This window comes from Penicillium arizonense, assembly GCF_001773325.1.
Source record: "Penicillium arizonense strain CBS 141311 chromosome Unknown PENARI_contig025, whole genome shotgun sequence".
NCBI classification, from domain to species: domain Eukaryota; kingdom Fungi; phylum Ascomycota; class Eurotiomycetes; order Eurotiales; family Aspergillaceae; genus Penicillium; species Penicillium arizonense.
The window spans coordinates 139,702-162,248 of NW_019173302.1; the positions used below are offsets into that span (position 1 = coordinate 139,702).

General features: G+C 48.2%; 8 protein-coding genes across 8 annotated transcripts; 4 read left to right on the top strand and 4 right to left on the bottom strand.

Moving 5' to 3' along the window:
- Positions 1–675: 675 nt before the first annotated feature.
- PENARI_c025G06490 (succinate dehydrogenase assembly factor 3) lies at positions 676–1,243 on the bottom strand (the record flags this gene model as incomplete). Its single annotated transcript, XM_022635826.1, has 3 exons — positions 676–743; positions 806–905; positions 1,028–1,243. The coding sequence occupies 3 exons, from the start codon at positions 1,241–1,243 to the stop codon at positions 676–678; spliced, it is 384 nt and encodes a 127-aa protein (XP_022484273.1).
- A 342-nt stretch (positions 1,244–1,585) lies between these two features.
- Positions 1,586–3,766, top strand: PENARI_c025G06340 (S-adenosylmethionine-dependent methyltransferase; the record flags this gene model as incomplete). Its single annotated transcript, XM_022635823.1, has 3 exons — positions 1,586–2,322; positions 3,059–3,194; positions 3,536–3,766. 3 exons carry the CDS (start codon positions 1,586–1,588, stop codon positions 3,764–3,766), a joined length of 1,104 nt encoding a protein of 367 aa, XP_022484296.1.
- A 1,103-nt stretch (positions 3,767–4,869) lies between these two features.
- PENARI_c025G06263 (mRNA splicing protein SMD1) lies at positions 4,870–5,441 on the bottom strand (the record flags this gene model as incomplete). Its single annotated transcript, XM_022635819.1, has 3 exons — positions 4,870–5,174; positions 5,288–5,337; positions 5,428–5,441. The coding sequence occupies 3 exons, from the start codon at positions 5,439–5,441 to the stop codon at positions 4,870–4,872; spliced, it is 369 nt and encodes a 122-aa protein (XP_022484278.1).
- Positions 5,442–7,933: 2,492 nt separating this feature from the next.
- On the top strand, positions 7,934–9,364 carry PENARI_c025G01130 (uncharacterized protein; the record flags this gene model as incomplete). The annotated part of the gene is made up of 6 exons (XM_022635768.1): positions 7,934–8,313; positions 8,371–8,447; positions 8,499–8,715; positions 8,769–8,846; positions 8,912–8,971; positions 9,034–9,364. 6 exons carry the CDS (start codon positions 7,934–7,936, stop codon positions 9,362–9,364), a joined length of 1,143 nt encoding a protein of 380 aa, XP_022484308.1.
- Positions 9,365–11,815: 2,451 nt separating this feature from the next.
- On the top strand, positions 11,816–14,737 carry PENARI_c025G08081 (uncharacterized protein; the record flags this gene model as incomplete). Its single annotated transcript, XM_022635841.1, has 1 exon — positions 11,816–14,737. The coding sequence occupies one exon, from the start codon at positions 11,816–11,818 to the stop codon at positions 14,735–14,737; it is 2,922 nt and encodes a 973-aa protein (XP_022484375.1).
- A 628-nt stretch (positions 14,738–15,365) lies between these two features.
- Positions 15,366–16,179, bottom strand: PENARI_c025G07313 (anticodon-binding domain-containing protein; the record flags this gene model as incomplete). The annotated part of the gene is made up of 3 exons (XM_022635837.1): positions 15,366–15,479; positions 15,542–16,052; positions 16,127–16,179. The coding sequence occupies 3 exons, from the start codon at positions 16,177–16,179 to the stop codon at positions 15,366–15,368; spliced, it is 678 nt and encodes a 225-aa protein (XP_022484288.1).
- A 1,222-nt stretch (positions 16,180–17,401) lies between these two features.
- PENARI_c025G02422 (uncharacterized protein) lies at positions 17,402–18,808 on the bottom strand (the record flags this gene model as incomplete). Its single annotated transcript, XM_022635779.1, has 1 exon — positions 17,402–18,808. One exon carries the CDS (start codon positions 18,806–18,808, stop codon positions 17,402–17,404), a length of 1,407 nt encoding a protein of 468 aa, XP_022484348.1.
- Positions 18,809–20,260: 1,452 nt separating this feature from the next.
- On the top strand, positions 20,261–21,452 carry PENARI_c025G04584 (ankyrin repeat domain-containing protein; the record flags this gene model as incomplete). The annotated part of the gene is made up of 2 exons (XM_022635803.1): positions 20,261–20,451; positions 20,552–21,452. The coding sequence occupies 2 exons, from the start codon at positions 20,261–20,263 to the stop codon at positions 21,450–21,452; spliced, it is 1,092 nt and encodes a 363-aa protein (XP_022484353.1).
- Positions 21,453–22,547: the final 1,095 nt, after the last annotated feature.

Genomic DNA, 22,547 nt, shown 5'->3' on the forward strand with positions numbered 1-22,547 from the left:
AAGCAGGCGAACTGCTTATCTCAGCCTTGCCATCTTCAATGTATTACTTGTAGGCATCCACATCCTCCAAAAATGCGCCATATCTAATATCTTGAATTGATTGTATAAGTTTTGCAAGTGAGATGCGAGAGACCTCGGGAATTTGTGGTTCCCGTACAAACATGTCAAACACCGATTTGGAAGGTTGTCTAATCTATGTAAGGTGTACAGACAGCTTGATGGAAGAGGGTTTGGTACCATGGGATATTTACATCCGGCTTCTGACTTTGCGAACTACTTTAAATCCCGCTGAGCCGATATGAAATGCCAATTTAACGTTCGGCCTGGGATTAGGAACCAAATGTATACCATGTCTCTACATATATCCAAGGAGAGTAGGATAGCACGCCGGATCTAAATTGAAACGAGGCTATAATAAACGCTTATCACATGGTTTGCCTTTAATATCTTACATCCAATGAGGTCCCACGACCTCGTCTGTTCGCTTTCTAAAGTATGTTATGCTGATGGGAACATGAGAGATGCCTGCACCTCTCAGCAGAGCCTTACCAGACATGCATCAACTGCCACAAGTTTCCTCAAATGTGACAACCAAGAACTTTCATTCTCTGAAGTTTATTGTGGATCAATTCAGAATCCCCGGAGGTGTTCCGTCTCGCAGGGTAGATGATCAACTCATTTGTTCTCTCCCTCATCACTGCGAATAGCCTGCATCAACTCGAGCAACTGTCCAAGTTGCTGGTCTGCAACAGAATATATCTTTAGCATTCGCTTGAAGGACCCGCAGAAAGGAACAACAACATACCACTCATCTTATCCAACTTGGACTTGTCCAGCTTTTCCCCAGCCCATTGATCACCCTCCAGCTTTTGCGCATACAGCTGCCACTCAGTCAAGAATCCGATCTATCAACGTAAATGTCAGCAACAGCTCTAGCCTTAATAACCGGTCTCTCCGCAGCTCCGCCTCGCACCCCGGTCACTTCCACCAGATATAACCACCCCAACACAAGCAGGAACAAACATACAATATGCAGCGGGTTTTCCACAGTCCTGTGCGCGCGGAATTCATTCTTAACATAAGAATCGCCCAACACGCGCATCTCCGGGTCGAGCTTGCGATGAACGCGCAGGATGCGACGGTACAGCTGCAGCGGCGGGAGCAGCGCAAGAGCCTCGCTGAGACTGGATTTCGAGCCGATCGAGGCCGGCGTGGCCATGAGTAAACGCTGAGCGACGCGCATGTTGAACACTGGAGAGAAGTTCGATGTTGAAATCGAATGACATAATTTCCTGGGGTTTTCTGTCAAAGGCGGCGTGCGGGACGCGCGAATCAGCGGGTCGGGATGACTCGGGTTCTTTTTTGGGCTTCGTTTTTCTTTCTTACTTCGTTGATGATTTCTGGGTTGTATATTCCAGGGCAAATACAATGAGACTTACGTTGTTAGTGTGAACAGCGCAGTCCTGAGCCAACATCGCAGCATTTTTCACGATATCATTCCGACACCCCACCAGCGTCATTGAAACCCCAAGAATTGATACATGATTTGAAATTCCTGAACAACGAAAGATTGAACATATACACCATGCTTCCAACACCGGATACTTCTCATGTATCCTTCGACACAATCTACGAGCCATCCGAGGACTCGTATCTCTTCCTAGACACATTGTCATCAGCATCCGAATCAAAATGGCTCATTGAACGATTCGACAAAACCAAGCATACATCACCATTAGTGGTTGAAGTAGGCACAGGCTCAGGCGTAGTCCTCGGCTTCGCAGCCGCACAATCCGAAAAGATCTTCGGCCGACGCGATATCCTCACGCTAGGAACGGACGTGAATCGAAATGCGTGTCTCGCAACGCGGGAGACGGTAACGAATGCCATCAAGGCGGAGCAGCAGCCGAATTCCCGCACTGTTCATATTTCTTCCTTAACGGCTGACCTGTGTGCGCCTCTACGTCCTGGGAGCGTTGATGTTCTGCTTTTCAATCCGCCTTATGTTCCCACGGAGGATTTGCCTCGTTTGCCCTGTGCTGTCGATAATGATCCTGCTGCTACGGCGGCTATGTCTCGCTCTGCCAAGTTTGATAATGATTCTTACTTTTTGTCGTTAACTTATGCTGGTGGTGCTGATGGTATGGAGACTACGGATCGGTTGCTTGATGCTATTCCTGGGGTTTTGTCGACGCATGGTGTGGCATATGTTTTGCTTTGCAAGCAAAATAACCCTGATGTTGTTAAGGAGCGGATTCGTGGGTGGGATGGGTGGCAGGCTGAGTCGGTGGGATCGAGTGGGATGCAGGCTGGGTGGGAGAAGTTGGTTATTGTGAGGATATGGAGAGATGATGGCTTATAGTTTGTGCAACAATGGGAAAATATTGGGCATAAAAGTTCTGGTGAAAAAGAGATACCATTTGTTACTTTCATCATTATGGACTTGTAATGAGCTACAAAGGCTTCGTGGATTGAATATTTTACGCGCATTTAAAGGGCATTGGAATATTGTCTGAAAATACTGTATAGAGCATGAGCCCTGAATTATTAACAACTGAAAAGCCCGTTGGACCACACGGGATTGCTACCACACTAGAGGCATAAGTTAGAAAAGCAATGTATGAAGTTGCGTATATTTAAATCGAGACCACGTCTGGTACGGAAGGCACAAAAGAGCATAGCTGCTTCGAGTAAGTTATTGTGATGCTGCATGGAATGCTCGTATCATTTTGATATCCCCCGAATTTGTTCTTTAGACACTACGAGAAACTCTAAAAGCTTTCTTGGGCTGTAAGCAGTGGTCCAAGCAGATTTACACGGTGCCCTAACAAAACGGATATATACAATTGTTGATCTCAAGCGATAGGAGATATCCCCCTGCTCCACCGTCAGCGTCAGCAGACCTGCCATTCTCAGACAAGGCTTGCCCATCTGACATGCGATTCGATCGGCCCGGAATCATACTTCTTGGCCCCCAAACGGCAAGATGAGATTCACGGCCGAAGTCGCCGGGCGAGCGACGCTCCATGAAAGTTAAAAACTAACTGCTAACTTTTAGCATCAAAGCTAATGTATGGGGGCGCTGGAACTGCCCTTACAGTAGTGTTACTATTGAGATCGGCGGTGGCGCTTTTACGTGTGCCCTGACTAAGGCTCTTGATAGGGTTGCGGATATCCCAGTGAAGAAGCTCACAGTTAGTCCGACATGAGCCGTGGAGACGTTGTCGAGCAATTACCACATTGAGTAAATGAAACTGACTGTCTCAGCTTCGTTGTTTTGTGGGTACCTAGGTACGCTTATTATCAATTACAGTAGCTGATCTGCAATCAAAACAAATTAATTACTCAAAGTCAATATATGGTATCAGAACAAGTAAGCCGTCCAATACAAAGACGAGCAGTTAGCTTCATATACCGGCATGTACAGTATACAGGTCATCACAGTTCAACATTGGACTTCACGGGAATTGCTACCCAAGCTATGCAATTTGTGCAGGTGGATTTGTTTCGATACTAAATAAATGTTAAGATACAGACCATTCTTGTTTTTTACAGCCTTGGCCCTCATGGAAATGGTATGGTATCGTACTTTACGTCTACTATTGCCTCAAAGGGTGCCGAATTGCTGATCCCAACCACTATCAAACTTGGCATGGGGTCGTCACAAGAAGCTCTAGCCGACGCCTTCTTGGTTCAGATGACTCAAAATAAGGCCTCGATATTCAATCGCAACAGACACGTAGTCAAGATCATCAGGCTGCCATGAATAGCGAGGCTGGGAAGTGTGTACAGGGGTCACGCCTCGACAACTAATCTATAGTAGCAGTCAACCATGAACCCATTAGCCTTCTAGCCTTAGCTGATGATCGTAATAGGGTTCGGCTCCTTTCGGAAGGCTTAACTGGCTGTTAGTGCATATACAGTCCACGTACTACCTTGCTCCTTGGCGACACACACCTAGCATACTAGCTTTTGAGATGCAGATGCACAATGCACCCATGTCCTTGTTTGCTAAACATACTCGATGATGACTTGTCGAGAAAGAACAGCGGTCCCGACAGCCCAAGTGATAGTACCCATGTGGAGCCTATTGCTTTGCCCATTGGATGCACATTGTGATATGACTCGAACTATATATGACGGTGTCATACACTGTGGGCCAAGAGGCGCGGGAAAAAGCAATATATATGATTCCCGAGACCGTTTTTTCCGGCATGCAAGTGCAAGGATAATGAAGCCCGACTCGTCCGGTCAGCAAGCCTGGTCACAGGTTAGAGTGCTAAATTTGGACATGGGTTTGTCAATCCCCGGAGTTCCAGGGTGGGTGTAGTCCGCCGGTGAGTGACATATGCAAATGGGAGTCACTAGGCCGTTGCAGTGGCAAACTACGAGACTGGCTGGTCTGATGTTTACTAGTGGAAACTTTGATCTACTCAAGGTGCAGGCATGACCTGTTTTGGAAATTGCTCCAGTGTAGATCGGATTAATCTTTGCGATATCAATGTTTGGCAGGTCATCCACCCGCTTTACAGATACAGAGAGGCCAATAAGCAAATGGGACACACATGGGCCAGATTGGAGATGTACTCTCTCAGATGCTCCCGCAGTAAATTGACAGGCTGGTCCGCGTCAATACCTCGCCAGAGGCCCAAAAATGAACCTCATGAGATCGAGAAATGTGGCACTCCAGATGGTAGGGAAAATAACACCGATTCAATTGCTTTGTCTCAGTTTATCGCCATTCAAGTCGGAACCCCTGGGTAATGGAAAAATAGGATAAAAGATATCCCGTGATCATGCATGTTGAAACCGAATTCCGAAGACATAAACAAACGCCGGATTGTCCTCTCAAGAAAACAGAAAAAATGTCTAGAAACCACGCCCGCGGCCGCGACCACGGCCACCTCCACGGCCCCTGCCGCCTCGCGGTCCACCACGGCCGCGACCACGGTCTGTCTCCTTGCGCGCCTTGTTCTTAGGCTTAGGCGCATCATCCACGAGTAGGGTGTCGAGGGGCAAGCTGTCGGGTAGGATGTAGTAGCGGATTGTCGAGCCGCGAATGTTGATTGTGTCGAGCGAGATAGGGTCACGGCCCTTAGGGGTCATCTTGACGGTGCGGAGAGAGGTGTTCATCTGCGGGGAGACGGACATGATAGTACCATGAAGGATTGTGCCTGCATTGCATATTCAAGTTAGGAAAGACGGGTCTTGGTTTTTTCTTGGGTGGAATGGCGACTTCGGTGAATTCGAAGGTTTTAAATGCACAAGAATTGCGCGGGGGACTAACCATTCTTGAGCTCAACGGTGACCGTTTCATTGGCACATTTCATTAAAAAGCTAGAAAGAAAAATATACGTCAGCTGGAGTGAACGAAGGTGATGCGCCTGGCGGAGCTGGTGCTCGCGCATGAAAAGTGGGATCGCGTACCGGACGAGCTTCATGGTGAATATGTGAACTGCAAGCCAGGGATTATTTCACTTTGATGAATTGTCAAGTCACCAGAGAGCTAGCAGAATGTGGGGACGACGGACGTGGGTTGGTGTTGGTGATGAACCAGACGCAGAGAAGATCGGATCAGGTGATATCTGTCACGTGATGTACATACTGGCTTCAGCAATTCCCACTTCAACTACTGATTAATCAGTTTCATAAACAAAGTCTTGTAAATTGTCTGGTAGACAATGGGGAAATAGCGGCATGCAGATTTGAACCTCATTGACCTGTTCTGACATGTTTTCTGATTCTCGTCTGCCACACTGCCAACCACAGGTTCACAACAAAGCAAATAACTGAGATTTTGGAGCTTTTACCGAATATTTACCATTGCCATTCTCTTCAGAATTCGACTTAGAGAGGGACAATTGTTAGTTCCACGCAATCTACCAGGCAAAACAATCAACCAAGGTTCATCCTCCTTGATATGCAGGTGGTGAGTTGAAATGGTCCCTCTGCTGATCCATGAATATGATCAACAGGGAACATGTGGGCAATTCCTGCGTGTTGTTCCCTGGAGATCAGCCTTCAGCCAACATACCTTCCCCAGAAGAGCCAGCCTAGAGCCTGGAGTCTAGAGCCTATGGCAGTGCTCTTCTGTTGCCCCTTCTCCTGGAAATCCCAAAACAGCGGGACCAGATTGTAACAATCTCGGCGTATGATCCCGATAGTATTGGCCCCAAAGCCAATTTCTTCCCCCTTGTCTTGACATTGTTTCAACAATTCGCCCATGTGTCAAATCTTGTTTGATGGGTTCGCCAATCTTGCTCGATGCTACCACAACTGGGCCAGACCGACTATTTCCTCTACAGGTAGGCCCAATGAAACATCAGGGCGTATATGTCACTGGCAGGACACACTGGATACAATCTAGGTCGTTACTGCAAAAGTTTACAGGGGTAAACGAAGTGAAGTCCGAGGTAGGGCAAAGGAAACCACAATCAAATGAGTTGAAATGACCATGGTTCAAAGGTCTGACGGCCTGTCAAATTAACCGTAGCAATTTCTAGCATTGGGTAGTAGGAGAATAGCCCTGATTTATGTGGGTCTCCCACGAGGTAGAGAATTAGCATCAACATTACCCTAATCTATCATACTACATTAGGTGCATAGACTCGCAATGATCTCCCACGCAGATAGCGATTTCTTGATAAGTGCGGATCCCGGACCCCTGTGGAGAGAGGCGATCTTACAACTCCCGAACTGCTGCAATTGGCTTCAATACCCCATGGCTACGGGAACTGAGAAATTGCCACAGCGCTAAATGACCGGATTACTTCAGATGGCTATGAGAGATCCTGTCCTGTTGAGATATTTCAAATAGCTCTTGGCTATTTCAGCTCCACCTTTTTTTACAGCCACACGACACTACGAGTGGGCCCCGCTTAAACGGGTCATCGGTCACATAAGACCTATAACAACGCTAATTTCGAAAGCTAGGACAGTTTGGTGCCTGCGGACTACCTATTTTGACAGGGGCATCGACTGGGTCGTCTGGGGCCGAAAAACGTCTTATGTATTGTCCCCGGGATCTACATTCCTCTGGACACCATTTGCCTAGATCGGACCACCCTTTCTGTGTAATGGAGTGAAAAGAAGAAACCTAATGCATTCGAATTAGGGCAATGTCAGCTCCACCTAAGATTGGTTGTTAGGTACGGAAAAGTGAAATCTCTTCCTAACCGCGTGTTCGTGGGGGCCAAACTTGATAGGGGACCACATTGTCAAGCACCGTCGGGCCGGAGACGGCGTTTCAGTGTCTCCAAGCGAGTATACAGGTAGCAAGGCAGAAGATACAGCTTAAAATGAGAAATTTCGAGAATTGCCAGCCATGGTACAAGCGTATGGCCCCCAAGGGCCCAACTTGGCCCCCCGTTCACTATTTAGTACAATGGGGGTAGAATTTACGCCCAGACCAAGCTCCATTAGAATCAAGGCCCCAGTCGTAATCCTCCCGAATCCTATTCCCACATAGGCCCTGGCTAGGGTCCCGTCATCTGTGGGGTCCAAAAGTCCACGAATTCGCTCGTGATAGTTCTCATCGGCCCACCTCATCGAGAGTTTTTCTTTTATTGATCACGGGGCCAATGATATCACACCTCCAACTGTTGTCAACGGGTAACTAACACAAGTGCGTTTCAGTCAGGGTCAGGGCAACAGATATTCTAGAAACTGTTTTCCTGGAGGCCAAACCTACGGCCTCGGATCAAGAAAGGGTTGCGGGGAGGATGAGTCTTATAAGCGCCTTTAAAAACCTCAGTACGCCCGAGATGTGGCCCATGGGAGTCAGAAACTAAAAGGCTTCTGCCATATTAACGGGATTCTGGACAGCTGTATGTTGATTCTTATGCGAGTGCCACTTTTCCCCTTATACCCATTCCCGGCCCCCGCCCCCTACTGCTTGCAATCTCTTCTAGGTCTATGACCTATATAGTTCCTAATGTTCCCTGGAGCGTTCGGCTCACAGGAATCATCTTCTCACAGAAATCACCCCGATCTGTCAGAATTTCCAGCCAGAGAGCCCGAAGTTGGGTCCCTGTCTTCATTGGTCGAATCAGTTGAATCGCCAGACTTTTCGCAGAGTCTTCCCAGCTCTGCCGCTACGTGGTCTGATCAGAATCATATCTCTATAAACAATTCGCAATCAACACAAGAGTTTGGACTCCCGGTACCCCCTCAGCACTCCACGTTAACGCTGAATTCCAGCCCGAATCAGCCTCGCAAGCAGGTTGTCTTGAATGACCAACATAGGCCAATTACCCGGTCCTCTCTTGAGAGCCTGGACCCTGCTGAAGGGCAGATTACCTTGAGCAATACCCCGTAAGTCAGATTTCGGCCGCCGCGGATTCGGTGCTGACTAGGGCATCCCACTTGCAGCAGCCTTGGCATCTCATCCTACTCCATGTCAGTAGTATCGGACGCCTATTTTGCTAGCCCAATGCAGCATCCTCACCGTATGAGCATTGCCTACTTCTGGTTGGAAATACGCTTGCTGACTCTTCCAGACTATGCTTGGGCAAATCGCCCTTATCAGCCTTTGCAAGCGCCACATGAACACATGAATCCGCCATTTGCATCTTCGCAATCATCCTACTCTTCACCAGGCTACCCAGTTGGATATCCTAGTCATTCAAGTGCTCCGCTACCTAGTTATCCCCAGCAAGTACCGGTGTCTTATCTAACAGCACCAGGCAGTGCTGCTCGTCAGAGCCAACCTCGAAGGTAAGCCACATTCCCTCGTGTCATTGTAGAAAAGGCTGACATTGTCGGTTAAGCCCCCCTATGGCACGTCCTTTCCAGTCCGCATCTCCCTCAAATACGCCTCTCTTGACCCAGCAGCCTCTCATGACTACGTAAGTCCAATGGACTGCCTATGAAGTTCTAGGGCACTCAGTAATCAGGTCATTAACGTCGTTAGGAGCCCACCTTTTATGATGAACCAACCGGCCTACTATTTTGCTGAGCCACCATCAATCCCGTAAGTAGTCAATCATTTAAAGAAAAAGAAAAACATGTACTAACTGCAAACCAAACCAACAGATCCCAGCCCGCATCTACCAGCTCTCAACCACGACCAATGGTCTCCCCAGAACCAATATACTCTCCATCCAATTCAGCAGCAACATCAGATTCAGATCCAGTCCGAGTAGTCAGTTCACGGCCGCGACCACAATGCTGGGATCACGGCTGCAACGGTCGCGAGTTCTCAACGTTCAGTAACCTCCTCCGTCACCAGCGAGAAAAGTCAGGCGTTGTTGCCAAAGCCGAGTGCCCAATCTGCGGTGCGGTGTTTACACGCACGACTGCACGAAATATCCATGTTGCGCAGGGGAAGTGCAAAGCTTCAGGCAGGGAATCCTCGACGGAATAGTAGCACATATCATGGTCACTTTTGGGGTTGGGGGCGATTCAGGAGTTTAGCATTTGGGGTTTCTAATCTCCTTCCCTTTTTCCTATGTTATCAGTGAGCTTGGGAATTAAAAGGTTTCTCAGGGAGAAATTTGGGCGTATTTAAGGAGCACTGTAAATACATTTTGAGTGCATCTGCACAATTAAGTCTTGTGGTGATGGCACTGGAGCCTCATGGATAGTGGTGTGAGCTGGCTCATACTGTTTATATTTAGATGCATTTCTATAAATACCATACCTTTCGCATTCGTGATATGAAACTGGGGCGGGATTTTGTACTTGGACTTGATCCATTCACTGGTCGGGATCTTAGACCAGGGAAACATCGCGAAACGAACGCTATACGCAAGTACATATTCTGACAGCGAGCCTTACAGAAGCAGACCCCGAATACCATACTTTTCTTTGTTGCTTTGTGATCAGTAATGACTGTGACTTGCCGTGGAGTACGTAGGGCCGCTGCGTATTTGGCCTTCTAGGATGTTTCTACAGTAGGCATACTTCTATTTCCCTAGAATCATAGTGGAAAACCAAAATAGAGATCAATCAAAGAGACAGCTCAAAAGAGCTTCAGATAAATGCAACTCTCATGGAAAATTTAGTCCAGTTGGACCGAGTCCTCGTGATAGCCCCATAATTGCTAATCAGAAGGATTGCTGTCTCTTTTATCCTTCCACCTTTAAGTCTTCAGTGAGACCACAACTCAACTCAATTACCACATCAAGGATCATCTTCATTCAGCAAATGGAGAATGGTGTTATCCTAATGTGTCTTCTGGAAGATGTTTGGTAGCCCAAGGATTGCCAACACCCCCCTGCGCTCCCCTTTCCGTCAACTTCTTTTGGACTTGATCCCCCAACTTCTTATCGACTATCCCTGTGAACTGGAAAACATTCATACGTGTGTTATTCGAGGGTAAATCTGTCAAGCGACTGGTTGAGAGCAAGGATCTTCTTCGTTCATCTACGCACCAACCGTCGCGGAGCATTGGCTTGGATTTTCTCAGAGGTTTGCGGACGGATGACACTCTGTAGCAATCTTCGATGCTCGATAAAAGACTAATTATTTCATTATTGAAGACCCTAGATTAGTCTCCTGCGATATACAAGTCCGAACCTAACCTCTCACATCTACGCTGAATCGAAAATGTGTCGCCTGCCCCTCCTAATACAAATTATCTTGATAGAATTACCGGTACGAACTCGATTCAAGGCTTATCAAGATAACACATGGGAATTTCAAGCACGACCAGACCTATACTATTTCTTGTCAGATGCGACGTCAGGCTCTGACAGAGTCACTGGAAACAAATGAGGTTACATGCAAAGACAAGCGTGGCTGGCATGCCTCTCGAAGATGAGAGTCTCCAGTAGTTGCTGATGTGACTGATGCCCAGTCCAGTTTGATTTTGGGATAGAGTCTGGCTCTGTTGAGATCATCGGGGTCCGAATGGCGCTTTGGTCTTGGTAGTTGCAAATGATGGCCATAACTGCTAGGAATTCTCCTGTCTGAGGTTCTGGCTCCCCTGAGATTATGGCATCTTCAATACAGTGTACCAAAAGGGATCGTTAATTCTGGGACAGGCTTTGATCTATATTGAACAGCACTCCTGCTGACGAGTTTGAATTGTACTGTAAAGAACAAACGACCTTTTAACTTAAGATCTTGGCTTTAAGTCAGGGCTGCAGGGATCAGACCTTTTCTTTGCAAATTACAAATATGATCGTTGCTCAAAAATAGTTTGGCACCAATACCCAAAATGTGCGAGCTGAAGCGCCACACTATGAACAGTGTTATCCTGACTATTTCAATCCAGCTTTTCTATGCAATTATAGCTTATGGCTTGCCAATCATCATCCCAACACTGATAATTGGACAAGCAACAGCGAGATGAGGATGTCACAAAGGCCTTGCTTTTTGACAGCATTCCATACCCGGAGACCGACTCTATGTCCCCTTATCAAGCAGCATAGATGCCAAATAAAGAATGGCTACTACAAGCCCAAGATCGCTACCAAAGCTCCCCCCAATCAAAGCACATGGGATTTATGTTATATATAGTTTAGAACGACCGAGCCCATGACCATTGGATGATGAGTGTCCTCAAGATCAGGCTATGGTATTTATTTCCACATGAGAATATTCAAAAGCCAAACACATAGATAGACAAATGGACACTGCGGAAGAGATCAACATGAACGTCGCAGTAATGTCGTGGGGAAAACATGGCCACGTGACACACCGGCCCGTGACTGTTCTGTGACTCAGTATTGGCTGTCTCGGTGCTTTGTGACTGTCTCAGTACAAGAATGCATTCCATTTCTCTAGTTCCCCTATTGCTTGCTTATTCCCCGTATCAGTGCTCATTACCTCGAATGCCTCCAATACCGGTCTGAATTGTAACTGTTAAGCCATGGCATCAATTTTCACCTACGACCCAGACCCGCCGCGGGTATCGTCACCGTGGTCAACCTCGGGATCGTCGACCCCCCAGCTCAATCTATCTGGTGGTCGCGGGTTAGCAATTCGCACGCGTTCAAGCACTACTCCGCTACGCGCTGACCCAGTTCTGTTGTCCGACTATGGAATTTCCAAATTGGAACCAGAGCCTCAAGAAGGCCCCACAGAGTACAAGTTACATCTGCTTCTTCGACCCAGACGTCCCTATCTTTCCATGTCAACAGGGAACGTAGTTGCGGGATCATATCATTCACGCATTCTGCCACCATCCTCTACCTCTGCATCCCCGGGCTCTGAGGCAGCTCCGAGGCCCATGCAAGCCAAATCAAATCAGAGCCGCCAGCAACGACTACAAGGTTTGACTACCCAGCTATTATGGCGCTTGCAGCAATCTTCGCCATTTCACTCATCCACCACCTCAAATCTTGTGTTGCCTGTGCTCCCGGATGCAACTCCCAAATTAGGTGTTCCTTCCAAGCCTGCCCGCTTACTTCCTGGTCTCGAAGAGAGCCAAGGTGCTTTGTATGAGATTGGAGTTGCCGATGATGGAACCTTTGTCGGTCTAACTCAAGATGAGCTGGACGAGAGCATCACCAATCTCCAGGCTATGGCTGCAAGTCTTGGGTGTAAGGTCGAGGTCCTTCGCCGAGTCGTGGTCGGGAAATGCGAGTGGGCGGTGGAAACGCCAGATGCACCGCTAGATGCACCGCCCGATCTGGCCACGAATACCGTCGAAGGGCTCTGGGTTGTTGAGGCGTTGGTAAGCCCAGATCTGGACTTTTACAACATCTCCCAGGGCAAGTCAATACATGACTCACAATGCACTGCAAATGCCGAGTCTGGAAATATGTCGGCTGTGGACAAAGATTACTCGCACACGGAGCAAATTCGGATTTCTATTGCAGGTCCCAGCACCGCAGGAAAGTCTTCTTTGCTTGGTACATTGACGTCTTCTGCGCTTGACAATGGAAGAGGCAAAAGCAGATTGAGTCTGCTGAAGCACCGACACGAGATATCATCGGGAATTACCAGTTCAGTTGCCCAGGAACTGATTGGATACACCGATGAGGCGCCACCTACCGTGATCAACTATGCCTCCGGGAATGTTGCTGGCTGGGATGATATACATGCCGCCTCACACGGTGGTCGTTTGGCCTTCGTATCCGACTTACCAGGCTCCGTTCGATATCTGAAGTCCACACTGCGAGGGCTTGTTAGCTGGGCTCCTCACTACGTGATGCTTTGCATCCCGGCTAACTGTGGCGACGAGACGACCGTGATTGAACAAGGGACCGAACATTCAGAGATTGACCTCTGCCTGGCATATCTCGAACTCTGTTTGAAGCTAGGACTCCCTGTGTTAATTGTCATCACCAAGCTAGATGTTGCTTCCCGCAGTGGATTGCGAGAGAATCTCGCCAAAATCCTTTCGGCAATCAAAACCGCCAATCGGAAGCCTGCAATGCTCCCTGCAAGCCCTGCCAGTGATAAGGTGCTTGACCTTCAGCATATTAGCACCTTGGAAAGCACTCAAGTACGCAAGGCAATCGACGCCGCCGAGGGGAAGTGGTCATACACCGTGCCGATTATCTTGACCAGCGCTGTGGATGGATCCGGCATAGGGAAGCTACATGCTTTCCTTCGCTATCTACCAATTCCTACCCAACCCTCTCAGAGAATCCTTCGTATTCCCAAAGCTTTATCTATATCTCCCCACGACACCAGCAACGTCTTTGACGTAGACGAGGTCTTTGCCATCCCGCCTTCGAAGGTCTACTCAATAGCCTCGGAGAAGGGCGGCGAAGAGAACCGTGGAATGGTCCTTTGCGGCCTGGTCCGCCACGGCAGCATCTCTATCGGCGATGAGATGGTCATTGGTCCAATCCTGGTGGACGTTCCTAGTGACTCAAATAACGAGCCTCCACCCTCAGTGGGGACCCTGTCCCGCAGCGGGCCGGGTGATGTGTCGGCATCATTCCCGCAGAGCCTCCTATCCGGCAAAGACTCACAGGCCAGATGGCAGCGTGTCCGCGTGGTCAGCGTGAGAGACCTCCGCCTACCAGTCCACCGCCTAGTGAAGGATCAAGTAGGCACAATCGGTATAGAGCCTATAGGGTCTTCCGAAGACAAAAGTCTACCGCCCCTTGGCAGAATCCGTAAGGGCATGGTTCTCTCAGACTTGCATAAATCGCCCTCATACACCACCTGTATATCGGCCGATTCCTCACTATTACCGTTACCATTCCACACCGGATTCACTGCAACATTCCGATCTACTGAGTTCTCCGCTCCGAACTCCCCTCCTCTCCTCCTTGGAGGCAATGCCATAGCGTATATTGCCAACATTCGCACTACTGTTCGCGTCATCTGCATGGCGTTAACTGGGACCGGCGAGAATTTATCATCCGAACCGCCCTCCCCTTCTGAGCCGGAGCTTTTCAACTTCGACGGCGATTCCCAACCCCCCTCTCTGGGCAAACCCGACAGCAACGGGACAGCAAACGGTAATGCCACCAATAGCTTCGGCAGCGATGGGACCGCCGAAGCAGTCCGGCGTCGTCCCTCAGCAACGGACATCAGCAAAGTCGTCTCAGGAACTATACCCGCCTCCATTGTTGGCGTCGCATCCTCGGCAGAAGCCCTGAAAGAAGACGTCAAGATTACCTTTGCGCTTGTATCTTCTGTTGAGTGGATCGAGCTGGACTCTCAGGTGCTTGTTATGCCTGGTATTTCGGTGGCTTCTGCTTCTTCTCAGGCTGCTACCACGGCAGCATCTGCACCTGGCTCTGGTTCGGCTTCCATGTCCGGGCTTGAGGGATTTGTCGGCGCCGTTAGTGAAGTCGTTCCTGGGCGGGTCCCAGTGACTGAGGGGTGAAGTGATGCTTTGCAAATATGGTACGAGCATTGATGGAATCCTATTTTATTTGCTTTTGAGCGTCTTTTCTGAACGTCTTTTTTGATATTGGCCACATAGGCTAGGTGTCTGCATTTGATGTTCGTAGGGGACTGCTTTGCCTTCCCTCTGTCTTGTTACTTTTACATATACCACCGAAGGGTTCTGTAACAACTGAACAAAATCTACCAAGATTGGAATCATTTACGTTCATCTCATTGTTTTGAAAAGGAGTTATTGGTAGCAATTGACTTGGTTACTATTCTCGACTTGAGGGCACCGACATGCCCGAAGTTCAAGAAACAAGGGGATATCAGTTTGTAGCAATGCAGCCAGTCCGGCATGGTGACAAGCAGAGCCTATCAAGAGCCGGGCTATAGCAAATGATTCCGCCGGGTCATCCATCCCCTTAAACAAGCAGTCATCTGACCACGCAGTCGTCTCATTAAACCCGCTTTCGGATTCTCTCGATCCCATTTCAAAATCGATTTTAGGTTGGGGTATTTCTATCAACTGTTTTCGAACGCTGTGGACAGGCTCGAATGCCACGCTAGACCTCTCCAACGATATCACCGGATGTCTGCGTGTCCGAAGGTTGGTATTGGCACGGTTATCCGCCTTTGCGCTGGTCGCCGGGGACATTGGGATGGCGAGAGAAGGTGCTAGTGGATCCAATAGTGGCGCTAGCATTGCGAAGCTCGATCTTCTTGCGCTCCATCTCGAGCTAAAATCCAATTCGTTAGCTCCATATGCGCTGATTGATCAACAGACAAATGAGATACTTACCACCTTGCGCACTCGAGCGAGAGCTGCTGTATCACCGTCGATAATCGGGCGACAATCGTCAGCCTTGTAGGGAGCCGAAATGGCCACGGCATCCGCGACAACAATGTTGTTTCCATTCCAGCGCGCGGGCATAGTACGGCTGAACGCATCGAAGAGTTCCTGAGCCTCCCGAGTAACGCCCTTGCCGCGACGCGCTTCGCGCTCGTGCAGCTCGCTAATCGCCTTCATCTCGCGGGCCCTCAGCGCACGGGTGTCGAGCGCCTGAATTGCGGGTTGGGCGTCGGTGAACGAGGACGAGGTGGAGCTCGAGGGCGCAGCAAGGGAGAGGATCTGGAAGCCTTGGATGCGCGAGATGGGGACGACATGGTAGTCACCGTTCTGGGTCTGTTTGACGTCGCCGGGGTTGGGCGCCGGAGCGGTGTTGATGGCTACAAGGCTGGTGATCGGATCGACTGTGAACAATGTACCTTCGTGGGTTATCACATTGGGTTGGGCAGTGGTGAGGCGCACACTTGAATACGGACATCGAACGTGTCAGCCCCGCGATTCGACAGGAGGGATTAAGAGTTGGTCGCAGACACTCACCGGGCACCGATCGCCTCGCTCAATGCGGCCTCTAAGGGCACCATAGCCGCCATGCCGGAGCCTGATGCGTTACCAGATGATTTTTGCGCGGACGCCTTCACTGAGCTTTGGCGCTTGTTCTCCGCCATAGACCTTTGGCCTCTAGCCTCCACGGACGAGCTGCTTGACGTCCACGATAGGCTTAACTACCCCCCGAATAAAGGAGAGGTCTGATTATTGAATGAGGCGCAATGGTCAAGTCCTAGATGACGGGATCAGGACATCGGAAGCAGAGTAAGTAGCTCGGAGTGGTATCGGACCTGGAATATCCCCGGATTGCGGTAAGGTGGCCCGTGGGGTTCCTGGGCGTAACGAGCGCGGCTCAAGCTGGGAAATGCAACCCCAAAGGAGAAAAAGAAATAAACACCCCCAGGAAATTATGGGAGAACAATGGACTCGACTTCGTGATGGCAGGGTCGACGTTGCACGGGTGCCCCTTTGGGACTAGCGTGGCAGATTACTTCATCGGCGCCTGAGGCTGCAGTCTATATCAAATGCTATAAAAAGCAGTCTTCTGACTTATTCCACCACCAATGGAATATCGAAGGGAGTAACATTACTATTAGTTGCCTAAAGTGGACTGTGTATATGTGATTGAGCGTGCTGGATCGCTCTCTCAAATTGTTGAACATGCCCCTCCAGTCCACTCTAAATGTCAACACTTTACTTTGCATTGCAACCCAGTATCAATTCGACAGTTGCTACCGCGAAGCTCAGACAGACTAAGCCAGTCACAGCACGTTTCTATGAATGACTTTATTACCTACTTATCTGACCTTCTATCCCACTTTCCAAGCTTGATAGAATGCTGATAGACTTAAATTCGTATGACGTGTTGAATTGATAAATATGTGGCCAGCAACCGCTTATTGCTGTGCGTATCTGGGTCATTTGGCCAGATACAGTGTAATTCAAGGTGACGACGGAAAGACCACGATTGTGTGTCGTTTTTGAAGGCTGGGTTTTTGGTACAGGTAACTGATAGTACAAAGAGGGCCATCACATCATGAAACTAACTAAAGCTGCCACGTACATTGAAAATCAATAACAGCCATCAATATATATTTGTTTCATCATCAACATAGGAGTGGGAGCCGAAAACAAAGCACAAAGCAAAAGAAAAGGAGAACGACTGGTTTATAAATCCAAATAAATGGACAATCCACGCCGTGAAAACAAGCGCCATTCCCAGTCACAAAGGCACTTGAGGGACTAAAGGCAAATTCCCACTCGCTGTTAATGCACTGCCGGAATATTCTGGGTCCATGTTGTAATATAAACACCTTCGGGCATGGACCGAAGGCTGGAGAGAGCCAGTGCTAGGATAGTGAGTCGTGAAACACAGTAGATTAGACTGGATGCGTAGATGAAAAAGAGATTGACCCAGCGAGGGAGCAAGGATTCACGAGGAAATACGTTGGTTTGCGCAGTTTCAACGAGCCTCTTGGGTGCTCTTGTCCCGTTGGCGTTTTTCATAAGCTGACACAATAAGTTAAAATTGCCCCAAAATTTTGGCGGATCCAAGTCGTTTGACAAATCCAAGTATCCTTTCTCCTTCAGCTCTTGGCTACTAGACTCGAGCTCTTGTAGATTTTGCAACAGCTCATCGTCTGTAGATGCATCCGTTAAAACCTCTCTGTAAAGCTGACGAGCCTCGACGCAGTTCGGATCTGGGTTGTTGTAGATGCTTTCCAGCCTTCTTCTCGCTCGGAGATAGAATTGCCGATCAGGTTTGTGCCAGTGAAGCTCTCGAAGAAGCTCTAAGCAACCACGCATAAATTTGCGCTCGCCACCCGTCCGTATGGTCCATTGTGTCAAAGGGACTGTTGCCAAGCCGATAGCCGGAATTGTAATTGAGAGGACTGTTGCAATTTTCCAGAGTAGCAGCTCAATGTCCGTTGGAAACGCAAAGTTCCATGCAATGATATGGAAACACCCAAACGCCGTAGACATGACCGCCAGTAACGGAACCGCCACATGGGTGGTATTAGATGCCCCCAGTGGGATATTGTCATTCTTGATTCGGTGGATCGTTTTCACATCCTGGTTTCCTTCCTCGTTCATGAGAACACTCACAAAGCTATCGTGATGCCTCTTAAACTTGAAGTTTGCCTTTCCACAGTTGCTCGTTACTGTAATTGGAACGCCCACTCCTTGGGGCTTGTACCAATAAAGAGAGTAGGTGCCCACTGCGCAAACGGCGAATCCCAGTGTCAAGGTTTCCAATTGAGAAAATGGCAGACCACGAGTTCTTCGAACAATGAGTGACAGGCATAGCTGTGATATTTGTAATACAGCAAGAGCTTTCAAGAAAATGTCCTGTTTACTTTTGTCCTGAATGCCATTTTCGTCGATATCCGGCAAATCAAAATTTCCAGGTTCTTGCGCATATTGGAAAGCTGTCAAAGGAAAAGAGGCCTCTTCATCTTTTCCCTTGAAGTATAAACCACCCATATTTGCGAAGTATGAATGCGTGAGCGTCCATTCAGCCTTTTCAGTATGGCGTGACTCTTGCTCATTCAAATAGTCCTCCTTCCGCCGTCCTTGGGTCTTTTTCGGAAGAAATAGCCTAATAATGCGAGGATATTTTGCCACCTTCCGATCAATGCTCTGGCTGACCTTATTAGTAGCCTCTATTGCCATCATGAGTTCGAAGATAGCATGAGCCAAAATGAACTCTGGAAATAGTATCGTAATGATCATCCATTTTGAAGTTCGCAAGAACTTTCTTATCGTTTTGTCGGCCTCAGATAGGGCAGGCAAGTTAAGATGTTGGACGCTCCAAGTGCAAGCGAAGATGGTTGTTGCGCAACTAAGAATGAGGTCCCATGTACCCCGTCGACTCGGACTACCTTGCCAACCAACTTGATTATCGACAGTTGCAGTTTCATTTGTCGCTTTGGCAGGAACAAGGATCAAAATGAATGAAATAGTTTGTAGGATCATCATGAAGGAGTTGCTTCCACTTTTCCATGTTGTAGGTGTTGTGGGACTATAACAGGCAGGAGAATGCCCAAATAGGGACATGGATCGCCCAGGCCCTTTCAAGATTAGCGTTGAGCGGCTGAGCTGGGCGGGTATTTCCCGTCCCGTAGTGATCCATTTGTATGTATCCACAGGAAGGCACCAATGGCCTTGTCACATGAATTCGCAAACTAGTCCATGCGGGAACAGGGGTCATAAAACAAGCTGCTACAGTGACGCAGCAAATCGTTTAACACCCCTTTGATTTTTAAGATTCTGCCGGTCAAAAATTCGACTTTTTTCAACCCCATTTAAGTTGTTTCTTAATAAAACGCTTGGCCTTTGTGTATTGAATTGAATCATACCTTCTATGAAAAACACCTACTGAAACAAAGATATCATAAACTTGCTCTTCGGTTTACAATAGGCGGTCTCAAGTGCGGTCTGTCCAAGGGTGTTAAAACATTTGCTGCGTCACTGTATTCGCAGGCTGCAAGCCCTGGAGGGCCACTGAAACATTCAATAATAGAAACACAGCAATATAAGTATCCGCTTCAACCGTAGGCAAAAATATACATGTACGTGAGCGGAGCTGGGACCTAAGAATACAATCTAGTTGGGTTATCATTGGTGGTTTATGATGATGCTAGGCGCTTAGCCACTGAGGACCCAGGTATGTATATAGTAATTTATTCATTTATCATCCCTCTAAGCCACCTATTATTTTCAGCTCTCTTTCAAAGATCCTATATTTCAATCTCTCTAACACCATCGGACCGTTTTAAAGTGCAATTTGTTATTACTGCTGCGAAATACCTGCAGAGCCGTACTATGAACAAATCATTGAGTCTTCCACAAGAACGCAACGAGGATTTGGCTCCATTCTATGCTGCCCCTCAGAAAAATATGTCCTTAAAGGAACTATCTTTGCATGATATAAACGACCGAGAAATGTCTGCTATGCATCGAGCAGCCTGGGAGGGAGATGTGGATCTCATCAGTCGGCTATTACGGGATAATCCACGACTGAGCTCTCATAGAGATATGTATGACAGAGTGCCATTGGTGTGTGCAGCCGAGAATGACCAGACGGAGGCTGTAAGAGCATTGGTCTGCTACGCTACAATCAACATGGAGGACAAGCGAGGACGAACAGCGCTTCATTGGAGCGTTCAAAACGCAAACGAGGACATTGTTGCCCTCTTGCTTGCCGAAGGCGCTTCTCCCAACACTGTCAATGGCTTCCAAAATACCAACTCGTCCCAAGAAGACCTATCGACGCGAAGGGGATTGCCATCGAGTGAAAAATCGCTGGGACTCGAGTGTGCTTGGTTCAATTCGCAGACTATCTTCGGAGACACAGCATTGCATCTGGCAGCTGCACGTTGTAATTCACAAAAAATCTTGTCTTTACTTGTGCAGGCTTGCAATGTCACTGCTTGAGAATTTTGAAGGCAAGACTGCCCTCCAAATGGCTCTGCTTCGCGGACAGGAATTTTCTGCGACATGCATTCTCTTCCAAATGGCGAGGTTCAACGTGTCAGGAAGCTTTGAATCAAGTGCTCTAGAGATTATGGAAAGGTGGCCCAATGACAGAAATTCCCATAATGGGTACGTTCTTTGCTGGGCAGCTAGAAATGGGTTTAAGAAACTTGTGACTTTCATTCTCAATGCCGGGAAATATTCGTTCAGCCCCCCTATTTATATCGCTGGCCGAACAGCCCTCCAAGCCGCAGCAGAACAGGGCCATCTTGAAATAGCAAAGCTGCTACTTTCCTATGGAGCAGCAACCGATGACGCGCCTTATGGTCCCCATGGCCGAACAGCCCTTCAAGCTGCAGCAGGTCAGGGCCATATTGAAATGTTAAACTTGCTTCTTTCCTATGGAGCAGAAATCAATGCTTCGCCTGGATCTACCGACGGTCGAACAGCCATTCAAGCCGCAGCAGAGCAAGGCCATATTGAAATGGTAAAGCTGCTTCTTTTCTATAGCGCAGAAATCAACGCCCAGCCTGCAAGTTTCCGTGGTCGAACAGCCGTTCAAGCCGCAGCAGAGCAGGGCTATCTTGAAATGGTAAAGCTGCTTCTTTTATACGGAGCAGACATCAATGCCTCGCCTGGACTTAACTATGGTCGGACAGCCATTCAAGTCGCAGCAGAGCAGGGCCATCTTGAAATGGCAATGCTGCTTCTTTCCCATGGAGCAGAAATCAACGCCTCGCCTGGACCTACCAATGGTCTAACCGCCCTTCGGGCCGCAACAGGGCGGAGCCATTTCGAAATGGTAAAGCTGCTTGTTTCGCATGGAGCTGAAAACAAATAAGTTCACTTATTATGGCACCAAAAACATCGACATCAATGCCGCGCCCCGGTTCATCCACAGAATAACAGTCCCAGGGGCTGAGTTGGAAATAGCATATTGGAATCATGGATTTCTTGAAAACATTGAGATCCCTCTTCTGGATAATTACCAAACCTGTCCACAGATTGTCTACTACATTTTGATATATATATTCAATTGAACATACCTCGCTCAGAGCTGTGCCAGGCTTATTACTGGTCTGATGAAAGACATGTTTGTTGTCTTGACGATTCGCTGCTACTCGCTGCTACTGTTATGATAACAAGAGCTAAAAATGATAGGACCGGAAGAGAGGGCGACGGAGGTTGGTGATCTGGATCGATAACAAAAATACATCATACTTAACTTAGCCGTGCGAGTTACCGTAAGAGAGCGAGTGAACGACAAACAGCGAAAAATTGCAGGGGTGGTAGGGAACTTTACAAAACCACGCACAGGGACACACATGGGCGAACGCTAAACCAGAAGGTCTAGCACTATACAAACCTAACCTTGGAAGAGCGTAGATGTAATTCCTAAGCACCGTCCGATGTGGTGCATCTGTAGCCAGAGCCTGCAAGTAATTGGCTGGACTCCAATATAATCTGGGGTTATAGAGTTACATTCACCATTAAAACTTCGTATTTTCCTGGATCTCTTGGTTGACGAACATCCAAACATTTTCTCCCCAGGTCCTCTTGGTTTGATTGTTTAATTCAAGGGAGCGTGAAGGGCATACATTTTCTTCGAAGAGGAAAATGTAAGACATCTACGCAAGTGTTTTGCTGAGGGATAATCAAGCCTATTGGCATCGCTTTTGCAAAACTATGATACATGGTGGTCATTCAAAAAACAGAGGTGCGCCAGAGCTTTAGGCGATGCTGTTCCCATCCCAAAGCTGTCTATGATCGTAAAATGGTATCCCATGAGGGTATTGAGAAGGCTGCTGTAGACTCTGATGATGCAAGGGCATCAAGCATCAAATCCTAGCAGCGGTGAATCCAACATAGCACCCCTTTGAGTAGAACAAAGAGGTACCTAGCCATGCGGATTACTTTTGATCTTCGGCTTTGGTGT